Here is a 25,921-nt window from a genome sequence, read left to right as displayed (position 1 = left end):
AGCATATTCAAAAGCAGAGACATTACTTTGCCAACAAAGGTCCGTCTAGTCAAGGCTATGGTTTTCCCTGTGGTCATGTATGGATGTGAGAGTTGGACTGTGAAGAAAGCTGAGCGCTGAAGAATTGGTGCTTTTGAACTGTGGTGTTGGAGAAGACTCTTGAGAGTCCCTTGGACTGCAAGGAGATCCAACCAGTCCATTCTGAAGGAGATCAGCCCTGGGATTTCTTTGGAAGGAATGATGCTAAAGCTGAGACTCCAGTACTTTGGCCACCTCATGCGAAGAGCTGACTCATTGGAAAAGACTCTGATGCTGGGAGAGTTTGGGGGCAGGAGGAGAAGGGGACGACAGAGGATGAGATGGCTTGATGGCATCACTGACTTGATGGCCGTGAGTCTGAGTGAACTCCGGGAGTTGGTGATGGACAGGGAAGCCTGGAGTGCTGCGATTCATGGGGTCGCAAAGAGTTGGACACGACTGAGCGACTGATCTGATCTGATCTGATCTGATGGGCTTCCCAGTGGTGCTAGTGCTAAAGAACGTGCCTGCCAATGCAGGAGACATAAGAAATGCGTATTTGATCACTGGGTTGGGAAGATCCCCAGATTGGGAAGATGCCTGGAGGAGGGCATGGCAACTCACTCCAGTATTCTTGCCTGGAAAATTCAATGGACAGAGGAGCCTGGCAGGCTACAGTCCATAGGGTCGCAAAAATTCAGACATGACTGAAGCGACTTAGCCCATGTGCCTAAATGTGTATATATATATACACATACATGTGTTTTTAAATGGTTGAGAACATATGTAGATGAAGCTTTATTTTCTATTTTTAATACTATAAAATGAGATTTTCCATGTCATTCTTAAATATGATTTTTAGAATTGGTATGATAAATTCACATCATTGCTCATGCGTTTATTCATTCACAAATACGGAGATCCTGCAGTGTCCCTGGTCCTGTTATCGAGGGTGGGGATACGTAGGGAACTAGACAAAGCCTAATTTCATGGGGTTTCTGTTCAGTAGAGGCAACTGCAAATACAGCACTGTATGCTTGAGGGATGTTCCTTTAGACGGTGTGGGAGGGAGTGCGTCTCTGAGCTCAGCGTGGATGGTGGACATGAGCCAGGTGAGTATTCAGGGAACAAGTGTTCAAGGCAGAGGGCATAGCAAGAGCAAAGACCCTGTAATAAGATGACCTGGTACAACTGAGGGAGAGTATGGGCTGTATCTAGAGAGAGGGACGAGGGAACTCCTTGGTGGTCCAGTGGTTAGGACTTTGCACTTTCATTACTGAGGGCTTGGGGTCAGTCCCTGGTTGGGGAACTAAGATCCTGCAAGCTGTTCAGTGTGGTCAAAAAAGTAAAAAAAGAAAAAAAAAAAGTTGAGAGGACTAAGAAGCCAGACGAGAGAGACAGAGAAAGGCAGGATCATAGAGGGCCTGGTAGGCCCGGGAAGGAGCTCGGATTTTAATTCGTCTTTACTACTTTGTTAAACACTTCAAGTGTCTCTCTCTCCCTTTTCTTTTCTACTCTTTCTCCTTACTTCTCCCTTCCCTTCCCTTCAATATGTAAAACACAGTGATGGACATTCTAATATATAAGCCCTTGTGTATTTCTTAAATTACTCAGTTAGGAGAGAAATTCCTAGAAGGAATGTCAGACAGCTTGGGTTTGAATCCTTGCTCTGCCCTTAACTAGCTGTGTGACCTTATACAGCTTGCTTAACTTTGCTGTGTGTTAGTTTTCTCATTTGTTAAATGGGATGATAATAACAATACCTACTAACAAGATAGTTGTAAGGTTTAAATGACTCGCTGTATATAAAATGCTCAGAATACTACTTGGTACACGGTAAGTTCTATACTCATTAGAACAAAAAATGAAACTTTTTCTGTATTTGCCAAAGTGTTTTTTCTAAAGGTTATACCAATTATCTTTTTCTGAGAGTGCAAATTGTAAATACAACACAAAAGGACAAATACCGTATGATTCCACTTATACAAGGCGTCTAGAATAGGCAAACTCATAGAGACAGAAAGCGTAGAGGTTCTCAGGGGCCAGAGGGAAGAAGGGAAAATGGGGAGTTAGTGTTAATGGGAACAGAGTTTCTGTTGAGGTTAATGAAAATTTCTGAAAATGGAAAGCGGTGATGGTTATGCAACATCATGAATATTCTAATACACTGAACTGTACACTTTAAGAGGTTAAATGTGTAAATTTTATGAAATGTATTGGGTTGGCCAAAACATTCACTTGGATTTTTCCATAAGATGTTACAGACAAACCTGAGCAAACCTTTTGGGCAACCCGATATATTCTACCACACACACCATTAATACAAAGGGATGTGGGTGTATTTTACTCCCCCCGGTACAGTTGCTCACAGTTCATCTTGAGCAAGTCAGCTAGGAAGTGAGGTATGGGATAAGTTAGATTCAGTGGTTGTCACCTTCCCTGATCTTTGCATTTAGGGGTTCCCTGAAGGGTGTTTCCTGGCTCTCTTCGTCTCCAGTGGAAGCATTCCATACCCCTGCTCCCGGCCTTGGCATAGTTCTGGAAACCCCATGCTCTTGGGGACTAGTAGCACAGTGGCCAAAACCCTGTAGGATTAAGGATAATCTGAAGATGGAGACTGGGCTCTGCCCTTGTCCTGAGATGCTCAGCAAGTTATTCCTCGTGGCTAAATCGTGGTTTCCCTTCAGTCATATTAGATCCTGTAAGGCTGCTGCTGCTGCTGCTGCTAAGTTGCATCAGTCGTGTCCGACTCTGTGCGACCCCATAGACGGCAGCTCACCAGGCCCCGCTGTCCCTGGGATTCTCCAGGCAAGAACACTGGCATGGGTTGCCATTTCCTTCTCCAGTGCATGAAAGTGAAAAGTGAAAGTGAAGTTGCTCAGTCGTGTCTGACTCTTAGTGACCCCATGGACTGCAGCCCACCAGGCTCCTCCGTCCATGTAAGGCTATCCCTGCTGATTTATCGAGCAGGTCAGGTGAGGGAGTATATGTAAATGTGCCTTTGTAACCTGTCAAGTGCTATAAAGATGTTACTTCTCTTTCCTCTAATTCCAGGTGCCACTGATTCCCAGAGCTCGAAGTATTTCTGAGAGTTCCATCGTATCAGTCAAGGAAGATGAGGAGGAGTCCTCCGAGAAGGCAGATAAAAAATCTTCCCAAAATACCGTCCAGAGAGAAAAGCTCGGAAACGTGAAGGAGAACACAAAGGTGGAGGGGTCTTTTCTTCCAGATGGTGGTGCAGCGCTGGGGAGCCGGGCTCTTGTGGGGTCCCCTCCTCTCCTGTTGGTGAGAGGGAGTTAATCTCCACCCTACAGACCACAGAACTCCCCCTCTCTCTTCCAGAGCTCAGGGTTTGGCTGGTTCAGCTGGTTCCGCTCAAAGCCCACCCACAACGCATCCCCCTCTGGAGATGAAGATTCGTCTGACAGCCCGGACTCTGAGGTGACCTCGGGCGGAAGGTTGTGGGGGGGGGGCTGGACAGGGAAGCTCCCTCTTCTGTGGCCCCTTCTGAGGAAGTTTCCTCAACTCCAGGAGGGCCTGGAGCTGGCCTCTCCACCCTGGTCTGGATGAAACTGGTTTTGTGATGGGAGGTTGTGGGAGACAGATTGGTCCAGTGAGGGGAGAGGCAGATGACGAAAGGCCTTAAAAGTTAGGATGTAGAATTTTAACTTTCGAGAGCCAGCAGTGACTTGGCTTATTGAGCAGAGGAGTGGTATGAAGAGAATGGAGTGTGGTGGAGAGGAGGCCAGCCCTGGTAGAGGGTGGAGGCCGCCATGTGGGTGCTGCAGGAATGCAAGCAGGTGGCATGGACGTGTGGAACCATCAGCGCCACCCTCCTTTCTCCACTAAGCAGGAGATGCCCAGGGCAGCGTCTCTACCTCAGCCCAGCCCAAGCCTCTCACTGACACCTTCCCCAGATCCCCAGTCTCTGCTGGGTGCCAGTGCCTTCTCCAGGGACACAGGTATGCCAACCTCCTGTCCTCTGGGCCCGCTGTGGTCCTCTCTGCAGTTTCCAGGGTTTGGTGGGGAGCCTTCTGGGAGTGGGGACTCCTCTGTCCTGAGTAGTTGGAACACCCCTGACTCATTGCTTCCTAGGTGGAGATGAAGTCCGAGGGTCAGTGTCTGGTGTGGGGACAGCTGAGGGCCCGGGGAGTGGAGGCTTGTCGGGACCTGAGGTGAGCAGCCCACCTGTGTGTGAACTGAACTTTCATGGGGGCTGGAGGTGCTGCCCCGTGAGGGCCTGACTCGTGGAGAGTATGGAGAAAGCTTCTGTAGTGGTTTGCTAGGGCTGCCAGAACAAGGTGTCATAGACTGTGCCGTTTAAACACCAGATGAGTATCTCCTCACAGTTCTGGAGGCTGGAGAGCTGAGATGGAGGTGTCCGCAGAGTAGGTTTCTCCTTGGCTTATAGATGGCCATGTTCTCCCTGCATCTTTATGTGGTCTTTCCCTGGTGTGTGTCTATGTCCAAATTTCCCCTTCTTACAAGAATACCGGTCATAATGGGTTAGGGCCCATTCTAATCACCTTTTAAAAAAAAATTAATTTCTGTTGAGTATGGGGCTTCTCTGGTGGCTCAGATTGTAAAGAATCTGCCTGAAACGCAGGAGAGAAGGGTTTGGTCCCTGGGTCAGGAAGATCCCCTGGAGAAGGGAATGGCCACCCATTCCATTATTCTTGCCTGGATAGCTTTACAATGTTGTGTTGGTTTCTGCTGTAAGCAATGTGAATCAGCCATAAGTATACCTATATCTGTTCTTTTTTTGAATTTCCTTCCCGTTTAGGTCACCATGGAGCACCAAATACAGTTCTCTGAGCTGTGCAGTAGTTAATCACCTCTTTAAAGACCCTGTCTCTGAATGCATTCTGAGGTCTCTGGGTTAGGACTTCAAGACAAGAAGTCTGGGGCAGGAACACGAGTTAGCCCACCACTGCTTCCTTATGTGATGTCTAGAGAGCAGCCTCGGGACTTCCTGGGAGTCCAGTGGTTAAGACTCTGTGGGTCCAGTGCAGGGGGCACAGGTTCAATCCCTGGTTGAGGATCCAAGATCCCACATGTCACAAGGCACAGCCAAAAAGACAAAAAAATGAAATGAAAAAAGGGAATGTCCTCTTTCCCTGTCCCCAGTAGGAGCTAGAGTTCACCAGTATCCCTTGCAAGGATTGTGATAAAGCCTTGACGAATTGTCCAGTATGGATGTCATGCCAGTTGCTAGGAAAACAATTTTATTTCTTGGGGCCTGGTTACGGCACTCTTGTAGTATTTTAGGCTTTTCAAGGAATATGAGATTACTTTTTATGATGCTATTAGTACGTTTTTTTGTGGCCTTTTCTTCTCACACAGCAGCACCTGAGCCTCTGCAAAGCTCCCCCTGGCTCCGGGGGTGGCTGTGCCCACTGGAACTGTTTTTTTACTCAGGATTCCCTGAGCTGTATCACATTTGTGTCTTTCTTTTAAATTTTTTAAAATTTATTTATTATTTGTTTATTTTGACTACGCTGGGTCTTTGCTGCTCTGTGGGCTTTTCTCTAGTTGCAGTGAGTGGGGCTCCTCTCTGGTTGCAGTGCATGGGCTTCTCATCGCAGTGGCTTCCCTTCTTGCAGAGCACAGGCTCTAGGCATGTAGGCTCAGTCGATGTGGGGCACAGGCTTAGTTACTGTGAAATCTTCCTGGACCAGGGATGGAACCTGTGTCCCCTGCATTGGCAGGTGGGTTCCCATCCACTGCATCAGCAGGGACTGCATCTCTTGACCAAAGTTGATTCTCAGGGAAGCCCCTGACAGTCTAGAATCCAGGAAGTGGTGACTAAGAGGATTTTCTATTATTTTCCATCACAGGGTGTTTCCACTGAGCTCCACTTCAACGCTGGTGTTCTGCTTCCCCCACCCTCTGTGAAAGGGAGTGTTCCTCTCTACAACCCATCTCAGGTTCCCCAGGTAAGGAGGTCCTGAGGGAGGGGGGGTTTGGAGCATGGGTTCTGAGTGAAGGAGACCCTGGTTTATAACTTACTGATAACCACTTACTATGCCTGAGTTCTTTAGCAATGACTAACCTCTGTAAGTCTCAGTTTCTGCGTCTGTATAATAGGGTTAGTAGTAACTACCTCACTGGATAGTTATGAGGATTAAATCAGGCAGTCTGAAAATGCTCAGTCAGTGTCACTATTATTAATATTGCTCTTGACCTTTCATAGGTCTTAAGACTCAAGAGAGACAATTTGTGTCGGTGTTGTGTGGTTGCACCAGAGCAGTGTCCTGAGGGTGAGGGGATCATTGCAAACTTTGGTTGAAACTAAACTCCCTGCTTCTGCATGATCTGAGGCAGACTGCTTGCTCGGATGTGTTATTGGCTTCTCTTCTTCATAAAATCAAATTTCTTTCTCCTTATTTAAGAGGTAAAGGTGTTGTGTGAAAGTGAATAATGAGAATACCACATGGGAAGCCAAATGCTCCTGAAGGGTTCTAGACTTTCAGGATGCCTAAGCTCAATCCAGCCAGTCAGCCCTCAGCAGAGTCATGCTTGGGGTTATAACCTCGTGCTGTGCTTGTCTTTTTCCAGCTCTCCACGGTTACCAGCCTGAACCAGCCAAATCGCCTAGCTCAGCGCCGCTATCCAACCCAGTCATGATGAGAAGGACCACCCATCCCAGGCTGGTCTCCCTGAAGCACAACTGTTATGTTGTTCTTGTTTCTTAATTTCCCAGCCCCTCTGCCATATTTGGGTCCCAAAGACGGTTGTGCTAGCCAGTTGCTTCCACGGGGTTTGGAGGAAGCAAGGAGACAGGGTCTCCCAGGACACAGCTCAGTTCAATCTCTTAAGATAAGCTTCACAGTGATGGTGGAAATGACTTCTTCAGGTGGAAAAGCTGGGTATATCATCAGTCTGGAGGGGAGTGGAATGCCATGGTGGCAGCATTAAGGACGCGGCTATAGATCCTTGGAAAAATCAGGGCTTAAGAATTCCTCTGCGGGAGTCGAAGATAACAGCGCTGGACTCTGCAGCAGCAATTACTGGGGGAGAGGCACTCAGAGCAATATTCTAGATTAACTTTGACTCCTTCCACAGCCTTAGTTACAGACCAATTCATGGCTCGAGTTAGCAAAGGATTTTTGAATCTTGGAAACTCGATCATTGTTTCCTGTCATCATTCTCTCTTGGGTGACATTTCGGCAGTTTCCTTCTTGGTTTTGGTTTGTGCACATTTTTTTTTTTTAATGTGGTTCAGATTAATTATATTTCTCTCACTTTCTTAGCTGGTCCTATTTTTTCACATTCTGGCATCTGGCTATCAAGTTAGATTGCTGTAGGCATCATATTGTCATGGTAACTACCGAACCTAATGATGCAAATGGATGGAACATCAGTGTAATAAAGGACGGAAAATGTTCCCTAAAAATTCACCCCTTGCATAAGAAGAGGATCGAGTGTCTGAGATTGTTAATACTTCCCTTCCTCCCTCAGGCCTTTGCAAATTGATGTTCAGAGGGTCAGAGGAGCCCGAGGGAGGAGGGGACCCTCTTGGAAATTTCCATTTCTCCTTTCAAACCCCCAATAGGAATGACTCTTGCTGTTTGTCAGATTTGTTGAAAATTGCTCCTCACAAAGAACATTTCTTTGCATGTGTAATTGTACATACAGGTTTTGTACTTTAATGTACTACAGTTCTGATGTTGATAGTGATTAAACCAGATAATTTTATAGCAGATGCTTGTCTCTGGCTGATTTTTGCAGAGGGAGAGTACACACTGTGTGGTCTCTTCCCTGAGGTCTTTCTAATAATGGTTTCATTGGGTGATAAGGTGCAGACAGCTGGAAAAAGCCCTTAATTAATGAAGAATCTAGGGACTGATCCTCTTAACTTGTCTACCGTTATTTTTACAATTAAAAAAAGAACAAACCCACCTCTCATGAAAATTAGTTACTCCGTTAACTAAATGTTGCACATTCTGTCCTCTAAGAAGTTTGTTCATCTCTCAGATTAAATTAGGAAATGTCCGTGTAAGTGTTTTGCATCTAGAAGGCCCTCAGTGAGTGCTGTCCTTGTCTTCCTGAAGACTGCAGCCCCTTCAGTTTGGTGTGCTGACACCCAGTGGCGGAACAGTGTCAGTCGTGTGTGAGTTTCAGAGGCACCAAATCATTTAGACTTGAATCCTGGCTCATCCACAGTTCACCTTGTAATCTTGGACAGGGTAATCTATTTGTTCTTGTCTTCAATTCCCTCTTCTATAAAATGAGGATACTAATTACCATTGCAATTATAATAATTACAATAGTAATTATAATAGTACTACCACATAGGACCCTGGAGGAGGGCATGGCAACCCACTCCAGTATTCTTCCTTGGAGAATCTCCATCGACTCCAGGCTCCAGGAGAGGAGCCTGGCAGCCTGCAGTCCATGGGGTCGAAAAGAGCTGGACATGACTAAGCACATGAGGCATCGCATACGGCAGAAGAATAGAGTCAATCTCTTTAAAAAGTACCTAGTACATGCTACACATTATATGTGTGTGTTTCTAAAAAATTATCAGTGTACAATCTAATAAGTAAAATCGCCTTAATCTTGTTGCCTACCAGATTAAACTGGATGTTTATTCACTTAAAAATTTTACTGAAGTATAGTTGATTTACAGTGTGGTGTTAATTTCTAGTGTACAGCAGAGTGATCCAGGTATATATATGTGTGTGTGTTTATACACACACCTGCTTTTTCATCTTCTTTTCTGTATAGTTTATCACAGGATATTGAATTCCCTGTGCTGTACAGTAGGGCCTTGTTGTCTATCCCTTCTCTGTATAATAGCTTGCATCTGCTAATCCCAAACTTCTAATCCATTTCTCCCCTGCCCCCTCCCCCTTGGCAATCACAAGTCTGTTCTCTATGTTTGTGAGTCTGTTTCTCTTTCATAGATAAGTTCATTTGTTTATATTTAAATTCCACACATAAGTGATATCATATGGTATTTCTTTTTCTGATTTACTTCACTTAGTATGATAATCTCTAGGTCCATCCATGTTGTTCCAAGTGGCCTTATTTTGTTCTTTTTTATGGCTGAATCATGTTCCACTGTATATATGTACCACGTCTTCCTTATTCATTCATTTGGGTTGTTTCTATGTCTTGGCTATTGTCAATAGTGAACACTGGGGTGCATGAATCTTTTTGAATTATAGTTTTCTTTGGATATATGCCCAGGATTGCAGGATCATATGGCAACTCTATTTCTAGTTTTTTGAGGAACCTCTATACTGTTTTCCGTAGTGGCTGCATCAACTTACATTCGCATCGACAGTGTAGGAGGATTCCCTTTTCTCCACACCCTTTCTAGTTTTGGTCGTTTGTAGGATTTTTAATGGTGGCCGTGCTGACCTGTATGAAGGTGATACCTCATTGTAGTTTTGATTTGCATTTCTTTAATAATTAGTGATGTTGAGAATCTTTTCATGTGCCTGTAGGCCATCTGTATGAGATTGTTCCTTCTTGATGCAGGTGTGTAATGGGAAGAATAAATTAAAATTAGTTTTCAATAGGTGTTCTCATGACGAAGCTGGTTTCTCTCCATGCATCCCGGCTGCCACCAACGTTAGACCATGTGGCTTAGTGCCCCCAGGAACAATGACACAGGGGAAGTCCTCTCTCATAAAAAGAAGCACTTTAGAGGAAGAGAGTGAGGACCTAAGAGGAAGGCAAAGATGCCTGTGTTCTTTCACTTCTGCCTCCTGTTGGGACTATTCATGGAAAACCAGGGACTACAGTGTCAACAAAGGAGGCCTTGAGCTTAGTTACTTTCCAGGCAAAGGAAGTAGTGTGTGCAGCAGCAGACACATTTTCTGAGGGGAAGATCAGAGGGTTTTATGCAGTGGAAAGGGCGGAGGCCTTGGCACTTATGCTAATTCATGTTTGGAAGCTTGTACTCCAGCAAAGTCAGAATGCATCCATTCATTGGTGTGTGGTTGGTTAAAACAAGTCCTGCTGTTCACTGGTCAGGAAGGAACCCTCAGTTGAGTGCAGTAAGGGTCTGATGAACTGGGGTCACTCAGAGGTCTTAGTAGTTTATCAGCTTTTATTAGTGGTGGTGATGGTGGTGAGGTTGCTAAAGGTCATGATTGTTTTAGAGCTCTAGCGGTTAAAACCAGTTGTGAAACAAAGCATATGCAACTGTAAGAACAAGATATTTTTTCCCTCCTATATAGATAAAAGCTTGAGGATATAGAACAGGCTGTGCTAGAAATATGCTGCCAGGAACAGGGAGCCTGAGAACACTGGGGCTTGTGGCCTGTTGCCTCACCTACAGCTCCTGGGAGGCTGCAGGCCTCTGCAGGCCAAGGAGAAGCTGGCTTTGGCTTGGGAGCTGTAGCATCCTGGCCTTGGGGATGACCATGGTCTGAGGCAGAGCCTCCGGGTCCCTGCAACCTGGTGCCCATGGGACTCTTGGAAGCAATGACTGTGCACCAAAGGTCACAAGGGACCCGTCATGCCCCAGCAGATGCCAAGTCAGGACTGGATCAGACCAGCCACCTGCAAGGAGAGGGGCTGGCTCTGTCAGCCACAGACCTTCTTTCTCATTTGGAGAGAAGAAATAAACAGATCTTTCTCTCTTTTAAAAAAAGACTCACCCAAAGACACTCTTTAAAAGGGAAGAGACTGAGATATTATTAATTGGCAAGTTTGTTTTTGCCCCACATGCCTCAATGGGGTGTGAACTTGGAGGAAGAATAGTTATAGGAAATAAAGGCGCTACATTTTCCTTAAAAAACAGAGTGGTAATGTGCAAATTTGCAATCCTGCTATATACATATAATTTAATATTTATATGGAAACATTTAAACCTAATGTTCAGTAATTTGGAAGAGAATAAACCGTTAAATTCCATTTAAGTGTCTTTATCACATATCACCATTCCTGCCTTCTGTCTAATCCACTTATGTGGCTATAAAACTGCAAACAAGCCTTGCTTCCTCAGTCACCTATACAGCCTCCTCTTTTGCCCTAACTTAAGCTTCAGGTTGTTCAGGATCAAAGCCTCTGCTAGCTTTTTTTTTTCACCCTAGAAATCACCTTTCTCTTTGGTTTCTTCCTCTGAGCTACCAAGCATAGCAAAAGACTGCCTCCACCTCTTTACTAAAATCAGAATATTTTCTTCCCAAGAGAAAATATGTAAAACACTCCTGAGCTTGGAAAGAATAATAGGTGTGTAATTTGGGTCTCTCCACTCACAGGGGTTTTTCTGTCACTTTCTCCGCCAAGAGAGTGAAATGGAAGTGGCCTTTTCCCCTCTTGTTTTTGCCATCTTAAGCTGGAAATTGCATATGGTGTGGTCTGAATATAATAGGATGTTAGGTACTTTCCTGAGTTTGCCTCAAACATGACCGCCAACAGTGCCTTCTCTCATGAGGTACTTAATCCAGGTACCATTCATTCAGATCCTTCAGAAGTGATTTCTTAATGAGATTTAAAGTTATTGTGAATGAGGATTTAGAGCATGTTCAACAATTTTCATTGCAGTCTCACTTAGTAGAGGAATCTGCTTCCCATACTCTTTCTTTTTATATGTATCTCTAGGTAATGGTACTTCAAGGGAACTAGGTCAATAGCAGTGTAACTCAAACTTGACTGACCCATGCAAACTGCTTGTTATTTTAATGTGAGATGCTTTTCTGGTCTTTATCCAACTTAGAGCCGATTCAGTGTCCCATTTTTAAAGGATCTCTAGAGAGGAGGATTCCATGGCTTCTCTTGAGGTTTCAGTGTAGAGTTTCACACTCTCAAACATTAGGAAGGTATTCCTAGTACTTTATACCCAAATTGCTCATGTGGCTCTTTAAGACTCTCAGCTGGTCCTCAGCGGAGATGGAAAACAGCTGCTCACCACCACCTGTGCTTGGAACTCTTCCACGCTTTGGAAGCCCATTAAATCATGTCTCAGCTTGTGAAATGAAGGCTCACAAAAAGGGGTTTTTTTGACCAGAGTTGGGGATTAAATCAGCTAAATGTTTGGAATTTTTTGGTAGCTATGATGACCAGACATTCTGCATTGCAATAACAATAGATATGTATTTATTGAGTACTTATGTAATAGGAGTGGAGCAAGCATGCAGCCGTTAGTCTGTAATTCTTATCAGGAGACCTTGAGCATGGCCAACAGTCAGTCTCCCAGTGGTCCTTGCGGCAGAGAGTGCAGATTAAGGCCTTCTCCCCGGGGCCCTCTAGGCCCTCCAGCCTCCGGGCCAGTGGATGAGCTGGGCAGCCTGGGGACAGGCTGAGGGCTGGATCCTGAAAAGCTCCAGAGTCCTCACCGTGGCTGGGCACAGGCCTGGAAGCAGCAGCAAACCTTTTCCGCAAACCCACAGTCCATGGAGGCCTCAGCAACTGGAGTGTACGGACATGGCCTTTAAGGTAACAGCTTTAACCGGTTTCTCTCCAAGTTTCAAAAGTTGGTCCAGCTTAGATCAATTGTCACCTGGGAAGTGGCCAGAGGTCAGGGTTAAGTTGCAAGGACATTATACTTCAGAGTGTCTCTGTGGTTGGGGCTATTCTCAAAGAGGGGTCATTGTTGTGAGCTGGGGATTAACCTGAGTGGTATTTGCTACAATGTGTATTCCTATTGGTTCTATACAAAGGATTCTCTCCAGTTCAGATGAAAAGCCTGAGGTGCCATCTGGGCCCTGGGCATCTGGCTCCCACAGTGATGGTGGCTGGGCAGGGTCTGGGGACCTGGCCCTGAGGGTGCTGCCAGTTCACCACCCCTCTTCAGCCAGGCCTGGGCACTGGCGGGAGGACCAAGACTGGTGCTGGACGAATTCTCCTGGGTGGATAAGTGGCCCATGCAGGGACCCCTCCTTGTAGCTAAGGCCTGGACCTCAAACCCTGACATTTTGATATTGTTTGGCCTCACTGTGGGTCAGGCACAGTTACTTGCATTTGATAACACTTTGTGTCAGACACTATGCCATACACTCTGTGTGTGTGTATGTATGTGCTTAGTCATGTCCTGTATAGTAGTATTGCAACGCTTTATTAATGGGGAATCTGAAAACTCAAGAGAGAGTTTAAGCAATTTGTCCAAGGTCACTTGGCTCGTAAGGATGGAGCTGGGATTAGACTCCAGGTAGTCTGGCCTCAGAATCTGGGCTTTGAGCTACATTGTCCCTGGACATACATACATTTATCTGTTCACTTATTCATCAAATATTAATTGAATGATGTGTCAGACATTGCATTGCTTTCCCATCAAGAGAATCTTCTCTAAAAATACTCATAGTCTAGTGAAGGAGACAGACACATGAACACAGAAATTGCTGCTTAATGTCAGAACAGTTGTACTTAAAAATATATTCAAAAAACTTAATTACCTTGATATCTTTAATAATAAGGAGTTTCATCTATTTATATAATTTAAGAGCTAATATAATATGTAACAAGTTCAAATGGTACCATCTATTGTTGGTTAAGATCAGGGTGAAGTTTACTGCTAGTACGTAGAAGAGCAAATTCAAACTTTTGGGCTCAAGTGTAAAGTGGCATTAAGCTGCAGGGGGCGAGCATGAAGCCTGAAGGAACAAGGATCGTGGTGCACTGTGATGACAAGGACAGGGAACAGTGGCATCAGAAAGGAGGATGGTCTGAGTTAGATGTGCCAGACTGCCATCACAGAACACCTGCTTGCTTCCTCCTGCCTTTTCCAGGATCCTGAGGCTGAAACAGACTGACTATTGCAGTGGAACTGTCTTAGGGAAGGGTCCAAGGTGAGGAGTGCGTGTGATGTGTGTGTGTGTCTCTTTTTACCTTTTTTTCTAGACTTTTATTTCCTTGTCACAGTTGCTGCCTATCTGGAAGACAGCCCCTCCTTTAAGCATCTTCCAAGTGGCTGATAGTATGTAGCTATTCATGGAGTCCTATTTACCAGAATAGGATATGACAGATCCTAGGTCAATAAAGCCAGACTTAGGGCTAGAAAACTGTAGCTAGGATGTTATGTTCCCCCAGTCTGGCTTCTTAGAAATCTGGACTTTTAAAAAAACTTGTCTCTGAGTTCCAGAAGTCCATTTTGGAACATAAAGGATGATGATCACTGTATTTTTCACTGTCCTTGTGTTCTACAATCATGATTTGAGATCACAAGGAGATCTCATTGTCCTGGAGTAGACATAATCTGAGTTGGGGGCTGTAAGAATTTATTTCTAATACTTCTCTGAATATTTGGATGAATACTCATGAATTGAGAACAAATCAGAGCCTTACACTTGTGACTTCTTTATGTAATTTTTCAGCTGCTTCTCCTTGAAGACAACAACATACCAGCCCCAACCTCACAGATGGTGTTAGTCATCCTGATAATGCACCTCAGTTAATATTCAAGTCGGGATCCAGCTACACTTACTTGCTTTGTGCAACAGGTACTTGAACAACAAGCTGTAGATACATTGACGTTTGCTAAATCAAATTAGTTTTTAAATGTACTGGAGTGGCTTGCTATTTGAAGGTAATTGATGTTAAAACCCTAAAATAAAAAAAATGGTTTGCAAAGAAAATGTTCACTTCAAATGAATCACTCAGTTTATAGAGGCTGACTTTGTGGTCTTGGGGGAAGATACCACAGTAAGAGAAGACTTCCAGTTCTAGGCTCACATTTCCCACTAGCTAAACTGGTGATTTTAAGTAAATTAATAGAATCTCTCAGTGTCCCCAAACTTCTCAGCTAAAAACTTGGATTTGCTCATTCAACAAATAAATTAGGACCTCTCATGGAATAGATGGGCTTCCCTTGTAGCTCAGTCGGTAAATAATCTGCCTGCAGTGCAGGAGACCTGGGTTTGATCCCTGGGTCGGGAAGATCCCCGGAGAAGGAAATGGCAATCCACTCCAATATCGTTGGAAAATCTCATGGTGGGCTGCAGAAGAGCTTGGTGGGCTGCAGTCTATTGGGTCTCAAAGAGTCGGGCATGACTGGGCAGCTGACACTTACACTCATGGAATGAATAGGTGAAAAAAAGGACTAGCTCAAAGAGCTCATGGACAGGATGGGAAACCAAGTGAACAAGTATATTTCAAGATAGCGATTGCTCCAGGAGGTAGCAATGTGCTGCCGAGGGCCCTGATACTGCCTGCCAGGGAAGGAGGTGACTGGAAGGTTCTCGAGGAGGTAACTATGGATGAAAAGACCATGGATTGGAGAGGTTATGTCAACCTGTGTGTAGTGTTCAGTCACTCGGTCATGCTCGACCCTTTGCGACCCCATGGACTGTAGCCCATCAGGCTCCTCTGTCCATGGGATTTTACAGGCAAGAATACTGGAGTGGGGTGCTGCTTTCTCCTCCAGTGATTGAACTTGGAACTTCTGCATTATCTGCATTGGCAGGCGGATGCTTTACCACTAGCGCCACCTGGGAAGCCCTTAGTTAAAGTTTTGATTTCCAGGCTGATAGTCTTTTCCTTTGACTATGAGAACATAATTAAAAATATAAAGCTGTTTTATTAGTATATCGAGAGTGTGTCTGTAGTAATAAAAATGTCAATAATAATAACTGAGATTTTGTGCTAGGTGTTGTTACTTGAGTTCACATGTTTACATTCATTAAATTCTCTTAACATAAAGGAAGCAGGTATTTGGAAGAAATTAAACACGGAGTTCAAATAACTTGGACAGCACTGCACAGCTAACGATGCAGCTCAGAAAGCTAGGTGTTGAGTGCTTCATGTATGTTGTCTTATTTAATCATTAAGATAACTCAAAGCAGGTGGCTTTATTTAGCTTCACTTCACACTTGAGAAAATGTAGGCACAGAGAGTTTAGGTAACTTTCCCAAGATCACACAGTATTTTCGGGTGGGGGGCTGGGATTTGAACCTATGCAGTCTGGCCCCAGAGCCTAGACCCTTACCTTCTTTTTTTTTTTTCTAATTTTATTTTATTTTTAAACTTTACATAATTGTATTAGTTTTGCCAAATATCAAAATGAATCCGCCACAGGTATACATGTGTTCCCCATCCCGAACCCTCCTCCCTACTCCCTCCCCATACCATCCCTCTGGGCTGTCCCAGTGCACCAGCCCCAAGCATCCAGCATCGTGCATCGAACCTGGACTGGCAACTCGTTTCCTACATGATATTTTACATGTTTCATTGCCATTCTCCCAAATCTTCCCACCCTCTCCCTCTCCCACCCTTACCTTCTGTTCACTTAGTTTAAAGTGGTTGAATCTGTCCTGCAAACTTGAGCAGGACCACTGAATGTTATCCCCAGTCTGACACTTCTGTCTCATCTAGGGTGAATCTCTGTTCCTCTGTTTTCCATCTGTAACTGAGGAACACTACTCATGATCTTAAGTGTTTAGGCATATGTCTGTTTTTTCCATTAGATTTGTGGCTTCACAGGGACAGGGCTGATACAACTTACCTTTATATTTCCAGAACCTTTCACAGTGCCTATGTATAATAAGGGCTCAGTATTCAAAGTAGACCTGAATGAATATTTCCTCGTTATGAGTACTTGAAAACTGTAAGAAAATATTTACAAATTATGTCTGCCCTAGAGGTGGCCATGCGGGATCATCCTATTGTTAGAATTTGATCCATCTCTGGGAAGATTCCCTGGAGAAGAGAAAGGCTATGCACACCAGTGTTCTTGCCTGGAGAATCCTATGAACAGAGAAGCCTGGCAGGCTACAGTCCGTGGGGTCCAAAGAGTTGGACACAACTGAGCGACTAACACTCACTGCATCTTTAGGAATTGAGACAGGTCTCAGTACATAGGAAACACTCAAAAAAAATCCATAAATAAATGATAGCTTAGTAAGGGAGGCAAGGGGTGCAAATGAGAATTATCACAACTTTTGGGAAACTGTCCGTGGGAGAGGTGATAGAGATCGCTGGGAGGGGGAGCCCAGGCTCCTTGCAGAGACCCCCAGCAGACCGCCTTCATGGCAGCTGATGGAAGGGAGGTACCTGCTTGAGGTCAAGGCTCATGGTATTCTGCACTGACCGCTCCTCATTTGACCCTCAGGGGTGCTTATTTCTGGCAGAAGCATTTTTTGGTTTTAGAAGGCACTTCACCCCCTTTACAACCTGTGTAATTGCTATTGGAATGCTTTGCCCTGGTAGTGTCTTAATTAGGTCAAATTTTATACCAAGGGCTTTAACTTAATGCTACATTTGCAATTCTAAGACCCCACCCCTACTCTTGGCACTGCCAGGAAACACTCACATTTTCTAGACATGGCAACATCCTGACCTGGAGCTTGTTTTTGCATTCTTGCATGCAAATGCAGCATGGGGTTGTGGGTGGGAGTGCGGAGCCGGGGCGGGGGCGGGGGGGGGGGGGTGGGAGTGGGGACGAAGCCAGACGAAAGGAGATATGTGTGTCAGGAGAATCATCTAAATGCTTCTAGAAGGGGAAGCCCATTTTTAAGTTGCCCTGCTCCAAGTGCTGCCTGGATGGAGATTGTTTGGATAATTGCAGGATCCGAGGCTGTTCGTGTTTAGTTAAATTATATAGTCTTGCTCTCTGTGGGTTTTACAAAAAGCCATCTTTTTATTATCTGCCTTTCATCAAGCAGAACACACCCCTAGAGTTACACCCTTCCTCTCCCCTCCACGCCACCCCAATAATGAGAAGGAAGCCATCTGCCAAGAAAACAAACACAATATAAAAATTACACAAATACATAATCCCCAACCCAGAAGGGAAGGAGCAGCTGCCGCCTGGTCCAAACAGAAAACAGCTTAATATTTATACAGAAGAGAAGGTCCCCCAACAGGCCATAATTCCTCTGTGGGGTGGGGGCAGATGAGGGGAAGTCAGGGATGGGAATCACCTCCAAGGTCTGGGTCTAAGTAGGGACACGCTGGGAATCAGTTCATTAAGCTCAGTGTTGCTGTCCCCTGTCACAAGGTGCATTCAGGCAGCACCTGGGGAGGCCATCAATCTGTCACTGGAAAGGAATTGGAGGGGGGAGAAAGGAGGCAATTGGAAATGAGGATGGCTGGGGACTTTTCCTCCAGCGGGAAGTGTCGCTAGAGAAATATGGAGCAGGGCCATCCCCAAGGTAAGGTAAACTCAGGGCTTTTGCCCTTGGCCTTGGGGAACGGTGCCTGGGAGAGATGAAAATCTCTGCCGTCACATTTCAACAAGCCTCTTTCCTTACTCCCGATCTGCTCCCGGGGAGAATTTTACTCCCCTCCCCTGAGAAGTGCGCTTTCCAATATTTCAGTCAACTCAGGGCTTGCACTGATTTATATATAACTTGTATCTAATTCCTTAATCAAATGCTCTCTGACTGAATAGAAATGCAGTTATTAGAAACTATGCAGTTGCATGCAAGCAAGGCAATCTTCCGTTTTATTGATAAATCAGAATGTTGAGACAATGCTGCCAAATGACATGACAGTTCTTTCTAAGGAAGAGGCAGTTTACAGAGCTGTGTAAATCAGAAGTGCCCTTAAACTGTGGTTGGGGAGACATGATATGGCAAAATGTCTACCAATAAAGTGGAGGATTACAGCAAATTACCCAGTTTATACATGCAGGCAAAGCTTTGTTTCTCGTGCCATGTTCGAGAGCCAGTAAAGCTTGCAAATGTGATGGGAGCCACTATTTCTGCCTCTGTGCAGCTGTTTATCAGCAGCTTTTTAACACATTTTCACATATTAATGAGGTGGCATAGCAGTTCCAGAATTAGAACAGTGGGATGTATCATTGTCTGCCTTATCTGAAGATATGCCTGCTGTCAGCATCACTGCCAGGGTGTGTACCACGGAAGATGGAAATTTTGGTGGATGAAGCAGGTGCGCGTAACCTCTGCTTCCCTGTGCCTCCAACCCCCTCTTCTCTGATTGTACCTACATTGGCCCTGGCACTGCTGTTTTCAGGTCTTGCTGCACTTTGCAGCTTTATCTTTTTGTTTCATTTTTTAAATTTAATTGAAGTATAATGATCTTATTACATTAGTTTCAGGTAGAAAGCAGAGATTCAATATTTTCATAACTATAAAATGATCACCATGATCAGTCTAGTTACCACCTGTCACCATACAAAGTTATTTTAATATTATTGAGTGTACTCCCATGCAGTACATTACATCCCTGTAACTTATTTATTTTGTAACTGGAAGGCCATGCCTCTTAAACTTCTTCACCTGTTTTACTCATCTTCACGCCCCCTCAACCATGGCAATCCCCGGTTTGTGCTCTATACGTCTGCTCCTGTTAGATTCTGTTTTCTTTTTTAGATTCCACATACAAGTGAAATCAGATGGTATCAATATTTATCTTTTTCTATGTGATTTAATTTACTTAGCAAAAGGCCATCTAGGTCCATCCAGGCTCTTGCAAATGGCAAGACTTCATTCTTTTTTATGATGAGTAATATTCCATTGCATAACTATATCTATATCCTGTGTGCTTTATCCAGTCTATTGATACTTAGGTTGCTTTCAAATATTGGCTATTGTAAATAATGGTGTGATGAATATTGTTTCGTGATTTATGTGTCAACACGGCTTGAGAATTCTTCTTTGCTTCTCCATTTTATAAAATAATCCCTAATGTTTAGTCAGTGGTGGTGGTGGTGGTTTAGTCTCTAAGGCATGTCTGACTTTTGTGGCCCCATGAACTGTAGCCCACTGGTTTCTCTGTCCATGGGATTTCCCAGGCAAGAATACTGGAGTAGGTGGCCATTTCCTTCTCCAGGGGATCTTCCCCACCCAGGGATCAAACCCACGTTTCTGGCATTGCAGGCAGCCTCCTGTGTTGCTGGCAGATTCTTTATCACCGAGCCACCAGGGCAGCCCTGTTTAGTAGGTACTCCGTAAATAATGAACAAATGAATGAGTGGGTTGGTGGATGGATGAAAGTCTTTGTATCCTCAGAGACTAACCTCTGCAGGCAGCCTACCTGTCATAGTTTCAAGGAGCAAAACAGGTGTGAGGCATGGTTTTCCTTGAATTTGCCTACACGTGGTAAAGTGGCAAATGAGATCTCCGAACTAAGAGCCATCAGAGAATTTAGAGCATTTAACCTGGAGATTTCCAAACACAGCTGGAGCCAGAACACTGCAAACTTTTCACCAGTTTTGTTAGCCTTTACTTGGCAAAACAAAAAGATCCTAAGCCCCCGCATTTTGAGAGGATGAAGAGGGGAAGTTTAATTAGTCTGTGAGATCCCAAAATCTGGACCCATGTATTAACTCATCTCTGTCCTGAAAAAAAAATTCACTGAAACCACCCTATTGTTTTTTATTTATTATTTTTTTTAATTGAAGATAATTGCTTTACAGAATTTTGTTGTTTTCTGTCAAACATCAACATGAATCAGCCATAGGTGTACATATGTCCCCTCTCTTTTAAACCTCCCTCCCATCTCCCTCCCCATCCTACCCCTCTAGGTAGATACAGAGCCCCTGTTTGAGTTCCCTGAGACATATAGAAAATTTCCATTGGCTATCTATTTTACATATGGTAATATAAGTTTCCATGTTACTCTCTCCATATATCTCACCTTCTCCTCCCCTCTTCCCAGGTCCATAGGTCTGTTCTGTATGTCTATTTCTCAATTGCTGCCTTGAAAATAAATTCATCAGTACCATCCTTGTAGATTACATATGTATTAATGTTAGTATATGGTCTTTATCTTACTCTTTCTGACTTACTTCACTCTGTATAATAGGCTCTAGTTTCATCCACCTCATTAGAACTGACTCAGTTGTGTTTCTTTTTATGGCTGAGTAATATTCCATTTGGAGAAGGCAATGGCACCCCACTCCAGTACTCTTGCCTGGAAAATCCCATGGGCGGAGGAGCCTGGTAAGCTGCAATCCATGGGGTTGTGAAGAGTCGGACACGACTGAGCGACTTCACTTTCACTTTTCACTTTTATGCATTGGAGAAGGAAATGGCAACCCACTCCAGTGTTCTTGCCTGGAGAATCCGAGGGATGGGGGAGCCTGGTGGGCTGCCTCCTATGGGTTTGCACAGAGTCGGACACAACTGAAGTGATTTAGCAGCAGCAATATTCCATTGTGTATATGTACCACAACTTATATTTCTATTCATCTATTAGTGGACATGTTCAAGCTGGTTTTAGAAAAGGCAGAGGAACCAGAGATCAAATTGCCAACATCTGCTGGATCATAGAAAAAGCAAGAGAGTTCCAGAAAAACATCTATTTCTGCTTTATTGACTATGCCAAATCCTTTGACTGTGTGGATCACAATAAACTGTGGAAAATTCTGAAAGAGATGGGAATACCAGACCACCTGATCTGCCTCTTGAGAAATTTGTATGCAGGTCAGGAAGCAACAGTTAGAACTGGACATGGAACAACAGACTGGTTCCAAATAGGAAAAGGAGTTCATCAAGGCTGTATATTGTCACCCTGCTTATTTAACTTATATGCAGAGTACATCATGAGAAATGCTGGACTGGAAGAAACACAAGCTGGAATCAAGATTGCCAGGAGAAATATCAATAACCTCAGATATGCAGATGACACCACCCTTATGGCAGAAAGTGAAGAGGAACTAAAAAGCCTCTTAATGAAAGTGAAAGTGGAGAGTGAAAAAGTTGGCTTAAAGCTCAAAATTCAGAAAACAAAGATCATGGCATCCGGTCCCACCACTTCATGGGAAATAGATGGGGAAACAGTGGAAAGAGTGGCAGACTTTATTTTTCTGGGCTCTAAAATCACTGCAGATGGTGACTGCAGCCATGAAATTAAAAGACGCTTACTCCTTGGAAGGAAAGTTATGACCAACCTAGATAGCATATTCAAAAGCAGAGACATTACTTTGCCAACAAAGGTTCGTTTACTCAAGGCTATGGTTTTTCCTGTGGTCATGTATGGATGTGAGAGTTGGACTGTGAAGAAGGCTGAGTGCCGAAGAATTGGTGCTTTTGAACTGTGGTGTTGGAGAAGACTCTTGAGAGTCCCTTGGACTGCAAGGAGATCCAACCAGTCCATTCTGAAGGAGATCAGCCCTGGGATTTCTTTGGAAGGAATGATGCTGAAGCTGAAACTCCAGTCCTTTGGCCACCTCATGCGAAGAGCTGACTCATTGGAAAAGACTCTGATGCTGGGAGGGATTGGGGGCAGGAGGAGAAGGGGACGACAGAGGATGAGATGGCTGGATGGCATCACTGACTCGATGGACGTGAGTCTCAGTGAACTCTGGGAGTTGGTGATGGACAGGGAGGCCTGGCATGCTGCGATCCATGGGGTCGCAAAGAGTCAGACACGACTGAGCGACTGATCTGATCTGAGGCTGCTTCCATGTTCTAGCTATTGTAAATAGTGCTACAATAAACACTGGGATACATGTGTCATTTTCAATTTTGGTTTCCTCAGGGTATATATCTAGGAGTGGGATTTCTGGGTCATATGGTAGTGAAACCACCCTATTTGTTTTAAGTGAGACACTGGCCTGCTTAAAAGAATTAGCTCATTTCAGCAAATCATAAGCTGCCTGTAGCCCCACAGGCTCCTCTCTGTCTTGACTCTTCAGAGCAGGGGTCCAGGCTGGGCCACATGAGTCATGCAGGGATGCCATCACTAGGCGATAGGAGGCTTTTTACATCCAGGTCAGTCCCTGTAACAGGAGCACAGAAGCCAACACACTGATTTCTAATACATTTCCTTCTGCTCCAGACGTAGTTGCTCTGTCCTTAGGTGGAACATATATGTGTTTCAATCATGTAAATACATGTAAATTCTGAGCTACAAGAATTCTGGTTGGTATGAAAAAAAAAAAGACTCTGCACAGACACATCTGCTCAATTATGTCTCCTTTATCTGAATCCCTGGAGCTCATACTGTCTATGCCACACAGCACAACAGCCCTTCGTTTTTACATTGTCTTCTGTGCTGTTAATTATTCACAATCTTATCTCTCCTAAAGAATGGAAACACTCTATTTGAATCCTGTTATTCATTGATAAACTTTTTTTTTGTCAACAGTCTTTTTTTTGGAAGTGTTGGCTGCTCACAGTTCTACATACGTTGGAGAGATCAGAGATTCTGTCGACCTGGTTTCCAGCCCTGGCCCTATGACTAATGGATGACAAGTGTACCAGTGAGAACTGAAACTTGCAGCACCTGGATCCCTGTCACTAAGAGGGAAGAACAGTACTGACCTACCTCATGCAATGCAGTGTCATATGCATTAACTGTCTAATGATGCTAAAGCTCTTTGAGCATGTAAACGTGAAACATTATCATTATGGTTAATACTAGTCTCCAGGTTGTAAGTTTTTTCTTTCCTCAAAGAGAAGCAGAAAGATTATTTAAAGAAATACTGAATAGAAGGCTACAGTTTGTTCTTAAGTCATGATTGACTTTGATCAGAATGGTGTAAACAGTGCGTATGCGGTCTTGAAGTCCTCAAGATAATTATTTCTACTTCAGGGCATGAAGACTTCTCTTTCTCCTCCTCCCATCAAGGGAAAAAGAAAGAAAGAAAAAACTTGGAAAGCTCATGCTCTTAAAATATAAGACGATTTGTCAGGTCTGGAAATAGTGTTTCCTAAAACCCTTGCTACAAAAGAGGCCCAACTGAGTAGACAGAGCTGGACTCAGTCTTAAACATCTTGCTATGGAAAGACCCAGAAGCAGGAGAGGTTGCAATGAGTTTTTAAAGCCCCTCCAGTTATTTTTTAATTCTAGAATTTCAAGAGAGAAAGGATTCTTGGAGATCCAATATCCTTGTCCAGTGCCCTTTCTACTTGCACTGGTGAATCCCCAGTGGTATGTCTCCAACCGCTGTTGTAACAAGTTGCCACACTCTTAATGGCTTAAACCAACATGAATTTATTATCTTGCAGTTCTGGAGCTTGCAAGTCTGAAAAGAGTCTTAGGGACTAAACTTAAGGCGTTAGCAGGGCTGGTTCCTTCTGGAGGATCCGGGGGAGACTCTTCCTTGCCTCTCTCAGCTCTGGTGGCTGCCCACATTTCTTGACTTGTGGCCACATCACAACAATGTCCACTTCCATCATCACATGGCCTTCTCCTCTTCTCTAGCGGTAATCTCCCTCTTCCTCCCTCTTATGATGGGCCTTTTGATTACACTGGACCTGCTTGGATAATCCAGGATAATCTCTCCGTCTCGAGATCCAGGCCAAGGGAACAGCGAGTGTCAAGGTCTCGAGGTACAGCATGCTTGATGTGTAATAACAGCCATGAGGCCAGCATGCTGTAGGTGATGGAAGGGGAGGGAGTGGAAGGAGAAGAGCTCCCTGAAGCAGAGAGGCAGATCTCATAGGATGTAGGGTCAAGGTAAGGACTTTGGTCTTTAAGTGAGAGGGAGACTGTGGTTGGGTTTTGAGCAGAGAAGTGACTGACATGATCTTTACATTTTTCAGGGATCACTCTGGCTTCTGGGAAAGACAGGAGGCTCTTGGAATAATCTAGGCAATAGGTCATGGTGGTTGGATCAGGTGGTAGGAAGTGCTGAAATTCTGGATATATTCTCAAGGTTGAGCTGTTAGAATTTTCTGGGGGATTGGCTGTGGGACGTGAGTGAAATACAGAAGTAAAAGTTGACTCATAGGTTTTTGGTTTTAGCAGCGGAAAAATGGGGAAAACTGCAGGAAGAGAGAGATGTCGGGAGAAGATGGAGAGCGTGGTTTGGACATGTTAGGATCTGAGAATTACAAGTGGAGATGTGCCAAGCCATGCAGCTGGAGTTGCTAATCTAGAGTTCAGGGGAGAGGCAGGAGAAGTCTTCAGGAAATAAATATCAAAACCTACAATGTCTGCTTACTTGTTAAAGGACAAAGGCCAAGCCCTTTAATATGACATTTAAGGTTTTTTATGGGTTGATCTCAGCCTCATCTCTCACTGAGCTCCTATACCCAATGCTTCAGTGACTGATATTTTTCAAAACTCCTTGCCCTTTCCAGCTTCATAGTCTCTGGCTCGTGTTGTTCCTTTGACCTGGAAAAAGCACCCCTCCCTTGCTATCAGAATCCTGTTCATCCTTCAAGTCCTGTGAGTCTCTTCTGCTCGCTTTAGTTGAAATCCATCATGCCCTCCTCTGTGCTCCCAAGTAGACAGATGGTGCATTCTCCCTGATATCTGACTACTTTTGTTTGTCTGTATCCCCACTAGATTGTGAGTTCCTTGAGGGTAGGGAAGGACCATGGTTCATTGGTCCTTATATCTCTAAGATGTCTCCAAGATGGAAACAGACAGGGGTGAGATTCTGAAAATCGGAACACTCAGTCTGTCAGTTTACCGTTGCTGGTTTTGGGGTAGACATGCCCGGAGGACATGGCCAGACAACAGTAGACTATTGATGATCACACGGTGTTGGTTGAAACCCCCACATGGAACCCATAGACCAGGGAGCTGGCTTCACCCCGTGTGAGTCACACTTTCTTCTTGGTCTCCTGAAGAGCGCAAGGACGAGACTAAAAACTGGCTTCCTTGGTCCCTTTCTTATACCCAAGCCTCGACCCCTGTGTGAAAGCAGGAGGGCATGGACAACTGAGTCTAACAGGGAGATGGTCCAGGGGAATACAGCCTAGAGCAGAGCTGGCCTAAGTTAACCCCTGAGGCACTGGGAGATGGCACGGGGCGTAGGAAGCCAAAGGCTCAGCTTCTCTAACTAACCAAATAGAGGAACACAATCTGGAAATTAAATGAGGGGCCAGATAGGAGAGCAGAGAGCAGGGCAGGGATGTTAACAGCCTTTGACTTTTTAAAAACAATTGATATTTTCTCTATGGCTATGCTGGGTCTTGTTACTATGTTGGCTTTTCTCTAGGCGTGGTGCACGGGCTTCTCACTGTGGCGGCTTCTCTTGTGCAACGTGGGCTCTAGGGTGCTTGGGCTTCACTAGTTGTGGCTCCTGGGCTCTAGAGCACAGGTTCTGTAGTTGTGGTACACAGGCCTAGTTGTTCCTCACTGTGTGGGA

General features: G+C 44.6%; 1 protein-coding gene and 1 long non-coding RNA gene across 7 annotated transcripts in view; both read left to right on the top strand.

Annotated features, from left to right (window-relative positions):
• The window catches only part of SEC16B (SEC16 homolog B, endoplasmic reticulum export factor), a 65,643-nt gene extending 57,922 nt beyond the window's left edge, over nucleotides 1-7,721 (top strand). For all 6 annotated transcript variants that reach the window (XM_061383289.1, XM_061383294.1, XM_061383293.1 and 3 more), the window contains 6 exons: nucleotides 3,073-3,225; nucleotides 3,361-3,459; nucleotides 3,872-3,980; nucleotides 4,114-4,193; nucleotides 5,856-5,954; nucleotides 6,577-7,721. In XM_061383289.1, coding sequence (XP_061239273.1) covers nucleotides 3,073-3,225; nucleotides 3,361-3,459; nucleotides 3,872-3,980; nucleotides 4,114-4,193; nucleotides 5,856-5,954; nucleotides 6,577-6,645 — 609 coding nt within the window. In that variant the 3' untranslated portion in view covers nucleotides 6,646-7,721. The remainder of the gene's footprint in view (nucleotides 1-3,072; nucleotides 3,226-3,360; nucleotides 3,460-3,871; nucleotides 3,981-4,113; nucleotides 4,194-5,855; nucleotides 5,955-6,576) is intronic.
• A 4,462-nt stretch (nucleotides 7,722-12,183) lies between these two features.
• LOC133228028 (uncharacterized) lies at nucleotides 12,184-23,755 on the top strand. The gene is made up of 4 exons (XR_009730033.1): nucleotides 12,184-12,414; nucleotides 13,704-13,763; nucleotides 14,289-14,414; nucleotides 22,966-23,755. It is a non-coding gene; the product is annotated as an uncharacterized LOC133228028 (long non-coding RNA).
• Nucleotides 23,756-25,921: the final 2,166 nt, after the last annotated feature.

The sequence above is a fragment of the Bos javanicus genome, chromosome 16 (genome assembly GCF_032452875.1).
Source record: "Bos javanicus breed banteng chromosome 16, ARS-OSU_banteng_1.0, whole genome shotgun sequence".
NCBI lineage: Eukaryota > Metazoa > Chordata > Mammalia > Artiodactyla > Bovidae > Bos > Bos javanicus.
The sequence above is the reverse complement of the archived record's forward strand: the minus strand, read 5'-3'. Positions and strand labels throughout refer to the sequence as shown.